The 12592-nt window shown below is 38.4% G+C and overlaps 1 protein-coding gene across 2 annotated transcripts in view; it reads left to right on the top strand.

The window, feature by feature from the left end:
* The window catches only part of EMC1 (ER membrane protein complex subunit 1), a 219765-nt gene that overhangs the window by 186982 nt on the left and 20191 nt on the right, over nucleotides 1-12592 (top strand). For both annotated transcript variants that reach the window (XM_067148931.2, XM_067148925.2), the window contains one exon: nucleotides 742-975. In XM_067148931.2, the coding sequence (XP_067005032.2) occupies nucleotides 742-975 (234 nt within the window). The remainder of the gene's footprint in view (nucleotides 1-741; nucleotides 976-12592) is intronic.

The following is a 12592-nucleotide window of genomic DNA, read 5'->3' as shown; positions in this document are numbered from 1 at the left end:
GAATTTTATCTTTTTAGTGAAGGATTTTCACTTTCATTACTCAAACTGTTAGGGATATTTTACTTTACAAAGGAAATGGAATATGTCCTCCTATGCAATACATACATATCTCCATCATTAAATGGAGTAATAATAGTCATACATGTTTCAACTCCTTTGAGCCATCTTCAGTGAAGAAAGGTTAAACTTTGTTTTCAGTCTTTTCTGCATTATGTTTTAACACATCTTTTAGCATCAATTATATAAAAAAACTTTGGCCTGTTTTTACTGAAGATGGCTCACACGAGTTGATTATTACTCCTTCTAATGATGGAGATTTTGTATTATTTTAATTTCCGTCATATCTCGTTTGTTTTCATTCGTTTCTTCATTATGTTTTAACACATTTTCGTAGCATCAAGTATGTAAATAACTTTAACCTTTCTTCACTGAAGATGGCTCAAATGAGGTGAAACATATATATATAAACATATATCCACACAGCCCCCAGTGGTCTTGAGTCTACGTGCCTCGTCCTAGTGTATGGTCTATTATTACTCCATTTAATGAATATGTATGTACTGAATAGGAAGACATATTAAATTTCCTTTGTAAAGTGAAAACCGTCAATACAGAATTATTCTAATATATTATAAGGGATATTCTAAAAAAAAAAAAAAAAAAAAAAAAACTTGAATGTGTAGTTATTCTAGTAGGTAGGTATAAAATGTGTATGAATGCTTTATGTTTATTAATTTGCAGTTGCTTTAACGAATGGCGGTATTTTGGAATTACCATGGATGTTTGTTGATCCCCGTCGACCAATCACCGTAACTCCAGAAATGAGGGAAGAAGGAGTTATTCCATACATGCCAGAGCTTCCAGTATCCTCCGAATCCATCATCAACTATAATCAAACCGTTCAGAGGGTTCGGGGCATCCACACAGCCCCCAGTGGTCTTGAGTCTACGTGCCTCGTCTTAGTGTATGGTCTAGGTAAGAAAGTGCAGGTTTTATTATACCTCAAAATTCCATTACTCTTAGGGCCTACATAAAATAAAATAGTTTTTCTCCTTTATGATAAAAATTTTGGAAATAATATTGAAACTTAGAAGTTTGATTTCATTAACTGAAAACTTAATGTGCAGATAAATAACATTACTGGAGAATGTGTATGTCCTCTCAGGTACACCTGAGTACATATTCCATGAGCAGTTGGTTGCAAGCTTCAGTTGTTCAATCCCAGACCTTTCCAATTTGTGGCAACTCTCCTGAATGTATATCTATATCTTTCAGGCTTATAGACCATGGTCCAAGAACATATCGTTGGTGTGCCTCAAAATACTGTTACGTGATAATGTTGAGGGGAGAAATACTTACCCTCAGCACATGCATCGCTTAGAATGAAAATTCATTGATATAATTAATGCAGTACTGAACCTTGGATGATAGAAACCTTTCTGGTCAGAGTTCTAAGCTAAAATATTACCACACAGTGCTTTTTCTAGGCGCAATAACTGTATGACAGTCCCAACGTTTCTCCAAAAACTGCATTCAGCATTTTCAGGATTCTGCTTCTACAGAGTTAATCTATCAGCGATGAAGCTCTCAATGGAATGGAGTAATATAATTCCACCTCAGTATATACTGTATGTACACGAATAATCCCCGCACCTTAATTTTAGGAAGGGAAATTTAGAAAAAAGTTTTTTTTTTTATAAGTGCTTTACATATAGCTTTGTTAAATATTAATACAGTAGAAGTCTGTTATAGCAAGAATTCATAACGATGAAAAATTTATTCGCTATAACAGATTGTCATTATATCCAATTTTTCATAAAAGATTGAAGCCATTAAAATCTGTATGAAATGATAATCAGTTATAGACATGATGATAAGTAGGGCTCGAAAGTTGAGGAAAAATCCTTTTTTTTTTTTTTTTCCTCGAGTGTCCGAAGACGAGGTGCAATGTAATATATGTTCATTCTGGGTCATTGTAGGCCAGAAAATGGTAGGTTTTATTTGTCCTTTATTGCCTTTTTTTTTTTGGCTTATTGGTCCTTTTATAGCCTTTTTGTTAGGTCTCAACGGCTTTATTTGCAACTTCACCTTCTTTTGACTCTGTTTTACTGGTCATTCTTAATTCAAATCTTCATTAGTTCATCCATCACCTCTTAAACTTATTTTCTCTAGTAAATACATATATTTGAACCATATCTGAGTGTGTTTTTGACAAAGAAGATCTCACTTGCTATAAGTATGAGCCCTTAACATCCGTTGATGTAGAGAGAAGTCTATCGTTGTTTCGCAACATGCTGTCTGAAAATTGACAATCCGTTACACTTAAGAACCTGGAGATGACTACAGTAAAACCTGTCTTAATGGACACCTCTCACCAGCGGACACCCCTCATTGACGGACGATTGTCTAGGTCCGTAATTAAATGCCATGTTGTGTATGAGTAATTTACCCCTCTTATACGGACACCCTTTATTACGGATACGGACACACCATAGCTACGAGAAACTCCAATTAAACCTCTCCTAACGGACACTTTCTTTTTCAAAAAAATTCTGTATTTGTGTCCTGTACAGTATGTATTTGCTTACTTTTTGCACAGCCGGTACTTCCAAGAATCACAGACACCGTAACTTTTGATTCTGGCTGTACACATTCTTGGAAGGCAACACTAAGCTACGCTATCACTTCCGGAAGTTGTGTGATCGGACATGCTTGACAGCGCTGGAATTCGTACCTTCACTGTCAGGTTACTTTTCATTGACTCGTGGGCTTTTGATGTGTTCAATTTTACGTTAGTAAGTGTGTGTAAACATGGCTCCGAGTAAGTTTTTAACTTTAAAAGAAAAGGTAGGCATAAACGTGAGAAGTGTGGTGTGCGTAAACTGTCCGAAGTGTTTAAGATTGGAAAGACACAGGCAGCTGAAATTGTGAAAAAGCAAGAGGAACTAGTGAAAGAATGGCATTTAAATGGCAACGAACAGCGCATTAAATTGTTTCAAAGTGGTAGTGGAGCTCTCATTGACAAGGCAACGCTAGAGTGGTTCGCTAAAATAAGAAGTCAGAATGTCCCTGTGTCAGGACCAATGATACAAGCAAAAGTGTTAGAATTCGCGACAGAATTAGGCATTGGAGGTTTCAAAGCCTCGAATGGCTGGCTAGAAAGATTCAGAAAGCGACATGGTATCAACTTCAGAGTGATTTGTGGAGAATCATCCAGTGTTAATATGGAGATTGTTGACAACTGGCAAGAAAAATACCTTCAATTATAGACGGGTATGCTCCGGAAAATATTTTGAATGCCGATGAAACTGGATTATTTTTCTGTGCTTTACCCGACAAAACTTTGTGTTTCAAAGGAAATCGTTGTACTGGTGGAAAAGTTGCGAAAGAACGTCATACAGTCTTGTTATGTGCAAGTATGAGTGGAGAACGGGAGGAGCCCCTTGTGATAGGAAAAGCTGCAAAACCAAGGTGTTTTAAAAATATGGACGTTACGATGTTTGGCATTGAATGGAAAGCGAATAGGAAAGCATGGATGACCAGAGAAATAATGACAGAGTTGCTAGGACAATTGGACAGAAAAATGATACGCCAGGAGCGAAAAGTGTTATTAATTATTCCTCGATAATGCAGCATCGCATCCGGATACAATTAAGTTGCAAAATGTGAAGATCGTCTTTCTCCCACCAAATGTAACATCAGTTTCTCAGCCGCTTGACCAAGGAGTGATCCAGAACTTAAAGGTTATGTACAGACAGTTAGTGATGAAGCACATAGTATCAGAACTTAACGGGAATGAAGAAACCCTTCAAACACTAACAAAGGGGCTGAATGTTCTCGAAGCAATTTCATGGATAACCAATGCATGGAAAAACGTCACGGCCTCAACAATTCGTAACTGTTTTCTGAAAGCTGGGTTTCCCGCTAGTGGTGGACATCCTGAAATAGAATCGGATACCCTTCCTGACAGCATGGAAACAACACAAGAGTTGATTAATGCAGCAGATTACAGTGTACAAGTGAACACCTATATCGAAATTGATAACAGAGTGTGAGAGTGGAGACACGAAGGAAAAAAATGAAGATTCTGATGAAAGCGGGAGTGAAGGTGATGCTAATGACGACTTTGAAGAAAATACGGAAACGAATGTGCTGCCAATACCCTCGTACAGTGAGACTCTCGGCATTGTTAAGCGACTGAAAGAATTTTATTATAAACAAAACGATGAAAAAAGGTGTAAATTTGACCCAGGATTTAATTGCACATAGTGAAAACATCATTGCTAAAGCAAAATGGACAAAACAAACGAACATTAAGGATTTTTTCAAGTGCTAATATTTTACTGTACTGTGCTAGAGATTGCTACATCTACATACTGATTTGAAGTTTCAAAAACTCATACGTTCTTCTTAATTTTAACATGGTGAATGGTAATAGTGTACAGTGTGCTCAATAGAGGTTTCCATAGAAGTGTTCTTGTCTCTTTAATACAAAGCATCGCAGCTGCAGCAGCCCGTCTACAACTTTCTCATGTGAGTACAGTGCAGTATATTGTACAATACTGTATACAATTAAAGGTACATTTGCGAGAATTGTTAACACATACAATACATGGGTTATTGTGTTCCAACTTATGTTTAATGGTACCGGTTTCATAACCTCTCGCAGGCGGACACCCCTTCATAACGGACATTTTTTCGGTCCCGAAGGTGTCCGTTATAGGGAGGTTTTACTGTATTGTGATATACTGCAAAGCCAACTGAGGTAAGGTTTCCAAATTCCAATTTCTGTAACCCTAGTGTGGTCAAGCCAAATATGATTCCAGTTTTACTAATTTCAATTTCTTTCTTCAGGATGTCCATTGCTGGTTCGCTGAATTCATTCTAGGTGGAAAAAATATTTCATTCAATTCTGCAAGTACTTTTTTTAAACAAACACAGAATTCCTTTTTTAAATTATGTTAAACTAAAAATATATATTGCCTGAAGGGAGTTTCACTCATTTTTTTTGCTAGGGGCTTTACATCGCACTGACACAGATAGGTCTTATGGCGGCGATGGGATAGGAAAAGGCCAGGAGTTGGAAGGAAGCGGCCGTGGCCTTAATTAAAGTACAACCCCGGCATTTGCCTGGTATGAAAATGGGAAACCACGGAAAACCATCTTCAGAGCTGCCAGCAGTGGGATATTTTTGCTCTAAGTTTCATTCTACCAGATTTTTTGCATTTTTAAACACTATATTCCGTCATTAAATATGTAATTAAAATTGAAATTAAGAATGAATTTTGATTGCATTTGTACGTCTTTTTTGTCAGATTTTTTTGTCTTTTTTGTGGATATTTTTAGGTCTTTTTATAGGTCCTTTTTAGGCAGTTTATTGGTCTTCAACTTCTGAGCCCTAATGAGAAGCTTTGGGCTTTTGCTGTGTCAGAAAACAAGGTGGAATTCTTTGTTTTGCAGAGAACTTTTCTGACATGACAAAAGCCCAATAGCTTATTATCATGTTACAATTTCGGGCCGTGAAAGCATCAATCTAGATAATCAGTTAGTTTGAAACTTAAGTTTTCACGGATGAATTCCATACTACGCCTTAGTTGTTAGTCAGTTTCTAATTCCAATACTATGCGAAGGAACATGTTCGATTTCATTCTTAAAATAGTACCACTCCTCTGAAATTTCTGTGGCAAACATTTCATTTTTATTATTAAACAGCATCATTTAATCTAAATTCGGCATGCATTTATCATGAAAACATACTTCAGGCCCCAGTAGAGTAATGATCACCTATTCGATAAAAATTTACATGGGAACTGGCTTTCTGAAATTTAAACAGACTCTAGAAATTTGTGGTGCACACTGCTGTATCTTGAGAAATATCACATTCCTACCTCATTTCAGTACCTAGTATTAAAATTAAGCGATTATTTACTTCTGCCTGTATTTTAAATGAATTAACAACTGCTATTGGCCACGATATCATTTTAGATCTGTATTGAAGATACTATATGTAGGATGCTAATTAGTTTATCACCTATTCAATTACATTGAATGTATTGAATTGAATGTATTGAATAGGTGATAATATAAACTAATTAGCATCCTACGGCTAATGATCGGCCTTATTCGGTATAAATGCTCTGGTGTATAAATTTTGATGACAGAATTGGATGTCTTAAAATAGTAAGCATCAAGCACCCCTTCTTAGATTCATATTGAAAAGGGCAAGTCAGAACATTAAATGAGGAATGACACTATTTACAAGTATTTCTGATGGCAGTGACTTTTAGAAAGCAGTTTTTGAGTGATGAAATCTTGTTGGCTTTTCCAACTCATTGAATCAAAAATGTTAGTTTTGTTGGAGATTCCAACCCTAGTCTCTTGGATTCTAGATGGGTGTGCTTAATATCCGCACGAGGGAGACATGCTAGCATAGCGTCAAAAACTCTTTGACTAGCCATTGTGTATTACTAGAAACAGGATTTCATCTTGACTATTTTATATCCGTATATTAAAAAGAGAATACTAAAAACAGATATTTCCAGATCATTCAGCTACTGGACTAATTTCCTTCTTTTTTAAATTCTCTCTGGAATTACCTACAGATGAATCATCAGGCATTAATAGGTCTCTTAGTTCAAGTCAACTTTTAAGTATTCCTAAAATCAGATCACTGAATGTCCATTCCAGTACAGTGGAACCTCGATTATCCGTTCCCGGAAAATACGTTTTCCCGGAATATGCGTTCAAATTACGTGGTCCCGCGAGCATCGTAATTAAATCACGTTGTAAAAGTCCCGCATTATCCGTTCCTCGAAGAAACGCTTTCCCGGATCAACCGTCCAGAAATTCCAGTCCCATCAATGCTAAATCCTCGATCAATCGTTTTTTAATAAACTGTATCTCACGAAAGGACGGCTATGGCATATTTATGGATCTTGGCGTTAACGCCCCGTCACTGCGATAATTAAAGCAAGTACTGTACCGGTACTAGAAAAGCGATCGGCGGGGAACTTGCATAAGAGACCATCTTAGCATCGCATTCGGGTGGTATTGTTTAGAGAATCTTGGAAAATCATAAAGCAGAGGGTGCCCACAACAATTGCAAGGAGACACGGCGCATTTCGACAGCTCTGCTTGAAGACGGAACGAGTTTCGTCATGTTCGCACTTATAAAGCGTTCATATTATGTCCAGGGTTAGATGTTTATATTTTTACATTTTTTCGATCATACTGCCGAAGAGGTTTTCGGCACTTTGCTCAGGGCACTGCAGAGTAACTGGGGTTTCAGGCAGGAATCGAAACTGCTCCTTCTTAACACAAATTCAGTACCTTTTGATATTATCGTACATGATATGTTAGCGAGACCAAAACAGATGTTGCACCCTACATTTAAAAAAAGAAAAGAAAGCCATGGGAGGTCTTGGGATTGCCTATTACTGTTTAGGTCCTGATGTAAGACTGGGAATGTTATGTTTTCGTGTTAAAATACCAAAAACTGCAGTCGTTTTATTTGCGCACGTTACATGTTAAATGGTTGGTATCATTTCAAACTCGTACTGACATGTGCAGCGAGCGCGCTTTCCAGATGACTTCAAGGTCACGAATAACCGTAATTTCTGAAGTGTTTACATTTCTTTTATCTTTCCAATTTGATTGGATTTGTGACACGCAGAATTGAATATAATGCATTCGAGAACTTTTAAGAATCGATACTTACATTCGAAAACATGTTTTCGAGTTCAACATAACCTTTAAAAGTCGATGTAGGCCTAATTTGCGCGGTACGAGATTTCCAGAAACTGACTACGAACAATATACCGGAGACCAAATTACAATGAAAGATTAAGAAATGAACGGATTTCGCCATCATTTTGGGTGCTTTTGTATCCAATGTGTTTTATTTTATTAGATGAGAGAATTAAAAACTACTTGTGGTCGATTGTCGTTTGGCTTGGCGTTATTATATTTTTCGAAGTTTGGCTAGCCTAATCAAAGTTGCTGAACTGAAAGAAGTTTTCACGGGAAACTGACGAAGATTCCCCTGTAAAATTGAATATAAAGTACCGGGTACCAAGATTTTGAACTCGCGTACCGGTAATTAATGCGGTTTCGCGGTCGAACATACCCGCCTCTCATCCAGAGGGCCCGGGTTTGATTGCGACCAGGTCAGGCAATTTTACCTGGATATAAGTCTGGTTCCAGGTCCACTCAGCCTACGTGAATACCTTTAATTGTGGAACTATCTAATGGTGAGATGGCGACCCCAATCTACAGAGCCAGGAATATTTGCCGAGAGGATTCGTCGCATTGACCATGTGCACCTCGTAATCTGCAGGCCTTCGGGCTGAGCAGCGGTCGCTTGGCAGGCAAAGTCCCACTGGGGCTGTAGTTTGGTTTGGTTTAGGAGTTTTTGTAAGATTATAATTATACATATTTAATTTTTGTGATGTTTAGCCAAATTGTTGATGGTTTTCATTCATTCCCGGATTTTCCGTTTTCCCGTGTTGTACGTTTTATTTTCATGGTCCCTCGAAAAACGGAGAATCGAGGTTTCACTGTAATTGCAGGTGAAGGCTTAATCCTAGCCCGTAATACATGCTGTTCTTAGCAGGTTGCACACAGTTAACCCTCCAGTACTAACATCCGATCTCCGAGACGACCGCCCAGTTATTCTCCTATAACTTTAGTGTGCATGCTTCGCTTACACTTTGCTAATTGGTACCTTCAAATTGGTCAGTTTACTTATTGTTATGTGAATGTTAAGTGCCTGGCTCAAGTTCTTAGTAAGAATTCCTTTATTTTGGTCTCTCAGACCAAAATTAGTACTCTTGCTACTTTCTGCTGGAAATGAAGCAAAATTAATTACAAACGTAAACAAGAGTACGTGCTGAAATTACAACTGCAATCTAAAGAGAATGACGTGGCTGCAGAAGATTTTGAAGATTCTGTGCAAGAAGATCACCTTGAATATCGTGAAGAAGATTTGGAGTCAGAACAGAACTTGGAGGAGATACAGGATGAGTGAGATATTGATAATGGGACTTCTACACAAGAACGACAACGTAATGTTCCGCACTTCATTGGAAAAGACGGTGTAACGAAATGGAAAATGCATATACCTCCTCAAAATTTGAGAACTCACTCAGTGAATCTCGTAACTCGATTGTATGGGGTGAAAGGACTGGCGGGAAAATTGACTTCTGTTGTAGATATATGGAACTGCTTTCTTGATGCTAGAATTCTAAACATTCTGATCTTTCTATAACCCGTGAACCTTATGACCAAGAATATCGAACTGCAAGACCTACTGACTTAGCGGAAATGAAGGCTTTGTTGGGTCTCTTGTACCTTTCTGGTGTACCATAAGACAAACCATTTGAACACAACAGACTTATGGAAAACTAATGGTACATCAGTTGAGATGTTTTGGCTCACTATCTCACTGGAGAGGTTTAGGTTTCTGCTGAGGCATATTAGATTTGACAACAAAGAAGCAAGATTGCACTGACAAGAAACAGATAAATTGGCTGCAATTCGAGATGTATTTGACATTTTTGTGGCAAATTTTCAAGCTAACTACACCCCATCTGAATATACAACTGTTCACGAAAAACTTGAAGCTTTCATGGGAATATGTGGCTTCCGCCAGTACATCCAAAGCAAACCCAATATGGGATTAAAATCTATGTGTTAGTATGTTCTAAAACGTTTTATATGTCAAACCTTGAGGTATAATTTGGTAAACAGCCTGATGGCTCATATTGTGTTGATATCAGTGTGAAAGCAGTAATTGAAAGATTAGTGAAACCTATTTCCAATACAGGTAGGAATGTGACCATGGACAATTGGTTCACCAGCATAGAATTATCTAAAAGTTTGTTGAAAAATCATAAATTGACTTTACTTGGTACTATAAGAAAAAACAAAGGGCAGTTACTCCGTGAATTTCGGAAAGGCAAAAATAGACCTCCGCGGTGTAGGGGTAACGTGCTTGCCTCTTACCCGGAGGCCCCAGGTTCGATTCCCAGTCAGGTCAGGGATTTTTACCTGGACCTGAGGGCTGGTTCAAGGTCCACTCAGCCTACGTGATTAGAATTGAGGAGCTATCTGACGGTGAGATTGCGGCCCCGATCTCGAAAACCAAGAATAACGGCCGAGAGGATTCATCGTGCTGACCACACCACACCTCATAATCTGCAGGCCTTTGGGCTGAGCAGCGGTCACTTGGTAGGTCAAGGCCCTTTAAGGGTTGTAGTGCCATGGGGTTTGGTTTGGTTTTTAAAAATAGACCCATCAACAATGCATCACGACGACAAACTTGACCCGAACACTGATAAACCTAAAATGATCATGTTGTATAATGACAAGAAAGAGGGTGTTGATGTGGTTGATAAGCTTAGTGCAGGGTATAACTGTGCCAGGCAAACTTGTGAGTGGCCTATGGTAGCCTTTTACAATTTGATGAACATTGCTGCTATAAATGCTTTTGTGATAATGAACAGCAACAGCTTTTGTGATAATGAACAGCAACAATCCTAAAGCTAATACAATGTGATCGTCGCCATAAGACCTATCTGTGTCGGTGCGACGTAAAGCCCCTAGCAAAAAAAAAAAAAATACAATGCGAAGAATTTTCTTAGAAACACTGGCATCGATTTAATTGGAGATCATCTAAAAAAAAAAAAAGATCCACAGTCAAGCAGGTTCCAAGGCTGACTCACAAGGGGACATCAGCAATGGTCAAGTCGCCGATCGCGATGAAACTTGGAAAACACATTGAGGTACACGTAAAAACGATGTCGGCATCAATTTTGGGTGCCAACATTCATTAGGGCGTTAACTACGGGGCCTAAAAGTTGAGACATTTCAAACTCCGCGCGATCAGCGATGAATACCTGATGGCCAATGCTAAGCCTGCACACTGTGTGCTTGGAGACACGCCGCTGCACCTCCTCCCCTCCTAGCTCCAATTGGTTCGCCACCGCATGTTTCCCTTTGGTCCGCGCTTGCTGGCTTCTTAGCTGTTCAACGGGACCGGCTCTATACTTTGCTTCTTTTCGTACTATAATTGTTGAAATCCTTTAAATAACGTTCCGTTTCACACATAATGGTAATAAATAACCTACACTAATATACCCGTATTTTATTCAAATGTCATATTTTCATTTCTGCTAATTCCGGTGAGTTGTAACATTCGTGGGTACAACTCCGAGTTAAGTACCACCGGGCGTGGTCAAACGTGGGATGGGGTACTGCGTCCTGTTTACGCTTAAATTATTATTTACTTCTAAAACACCTTAAAGCTGTCGGTAGTGTCCTTTAGATTTGACATACATATGGAATTAATTAAATTAAATTAAATCGCCCACCACTAAATATATCTCCCACCTTTAAACAACGTTAAATACCTTTTTATGTAAAGAAATTACGTGCCCGGGTAGATGATCTCATTGAATGTAATGAGATTCGGTAACTAGGGATATCAAAACCTGGTTATAGGTCCAGATCATCTTTTTAAGTCCCCTTCCCCCCCCACACTTTTTTTTCTACGCTATCAGTTGTGTCATAATGAAACGACATCGCGGACTACAACAACAACAATTATGAACTCCGAGTTTAACTACTGGTATTTTCCGTATTGCGTACTCTTGGTATAAGGAATAGGCCTATAGGTAGAATGTTTTTATTTGTGTTTATACTGAACGATTGAAATGTGTTGTGCAGCAATGGTTGTCGAATATAAATAAATTTAATGCATAGGCAACTTTGATATGAGTATGACATGGAATGTAGTAAAGTTTGACGTAATAAGAAAAGCCTTAATAAATAAAAAAGATGTGCATTTATATATGCAGTAGATATACAGTAATCACAGGCAGGCCTGTCGTCATACTGTACCGGTACTTTTGCGTTATAGCTGACGAAAGTCTATGTATTCAACAAGTACCGATATTAAAGTATCACACTACAGTCTTCTGGGTATAATGGCAGTTACATACGCAAAAATTTAAATGGCTATTGTACGAACTGGTACAACAACAAACAATTACAAGGCAACACAATAAATTACTCCGTATAGGCCTACGTTACATCGGGCAAACTCCCCGCCAGTAACTGATAGTAATCAAAAACAATCTTTGGTCTATTCGAAACATTAAAAAATAGTGAAAAGAAAACCGAAACAAAACACAATTAACAACAGGCACCATACTTTTTTTTTTTTTTTTTTTTGCTTTACGTCGCACCGACACAGATAGGTTTTATGGCGACGATGGGATAGGAATGGCCTAGGAGTCGGAAGGAAGCAGCCGTGGCCTTAATTAAGGTACAACCCCAGCATTTGCCTGGTGTGAAAATGGAAAACCATGCAAAACCATCTTCCGGGCTGCCGACAGTGGGATTCGAACCCACAATCTCCCGGATGCAAGCTCACAGTCGTACGCCTCTAACCGCACGGCCAACTTGCCAGGTGCAAGAATTTTCATAAACATTTCAGAAAACGTAAACTGGCTAGTACAATGTGGAAATTACAAAGGAGAGATATGAGGAAGGCTGATAGAGTACCCAAACTGTAGCACCGGTTCTCTTCGAC

Source organism: Anabrus simplex, chromosome 1, assembly GCF_040414725.1.
Source record: "Anabrus simplex isolate iqAnaSimp1 chromosome 1, ASM4041472v1, whole genome shotgun sequence".
Taxonomy (NCBI): Eukaryota; Metazoa; Arthropoda; class Insecta; order Orthoptera; family Tettigoniidae; genus Anabrus; species Anabrus simplex.
Note: the sequence above shows the minus strand (reverse complement) of the source record. Positions and strands in the feature narration are given on the sequence as shown.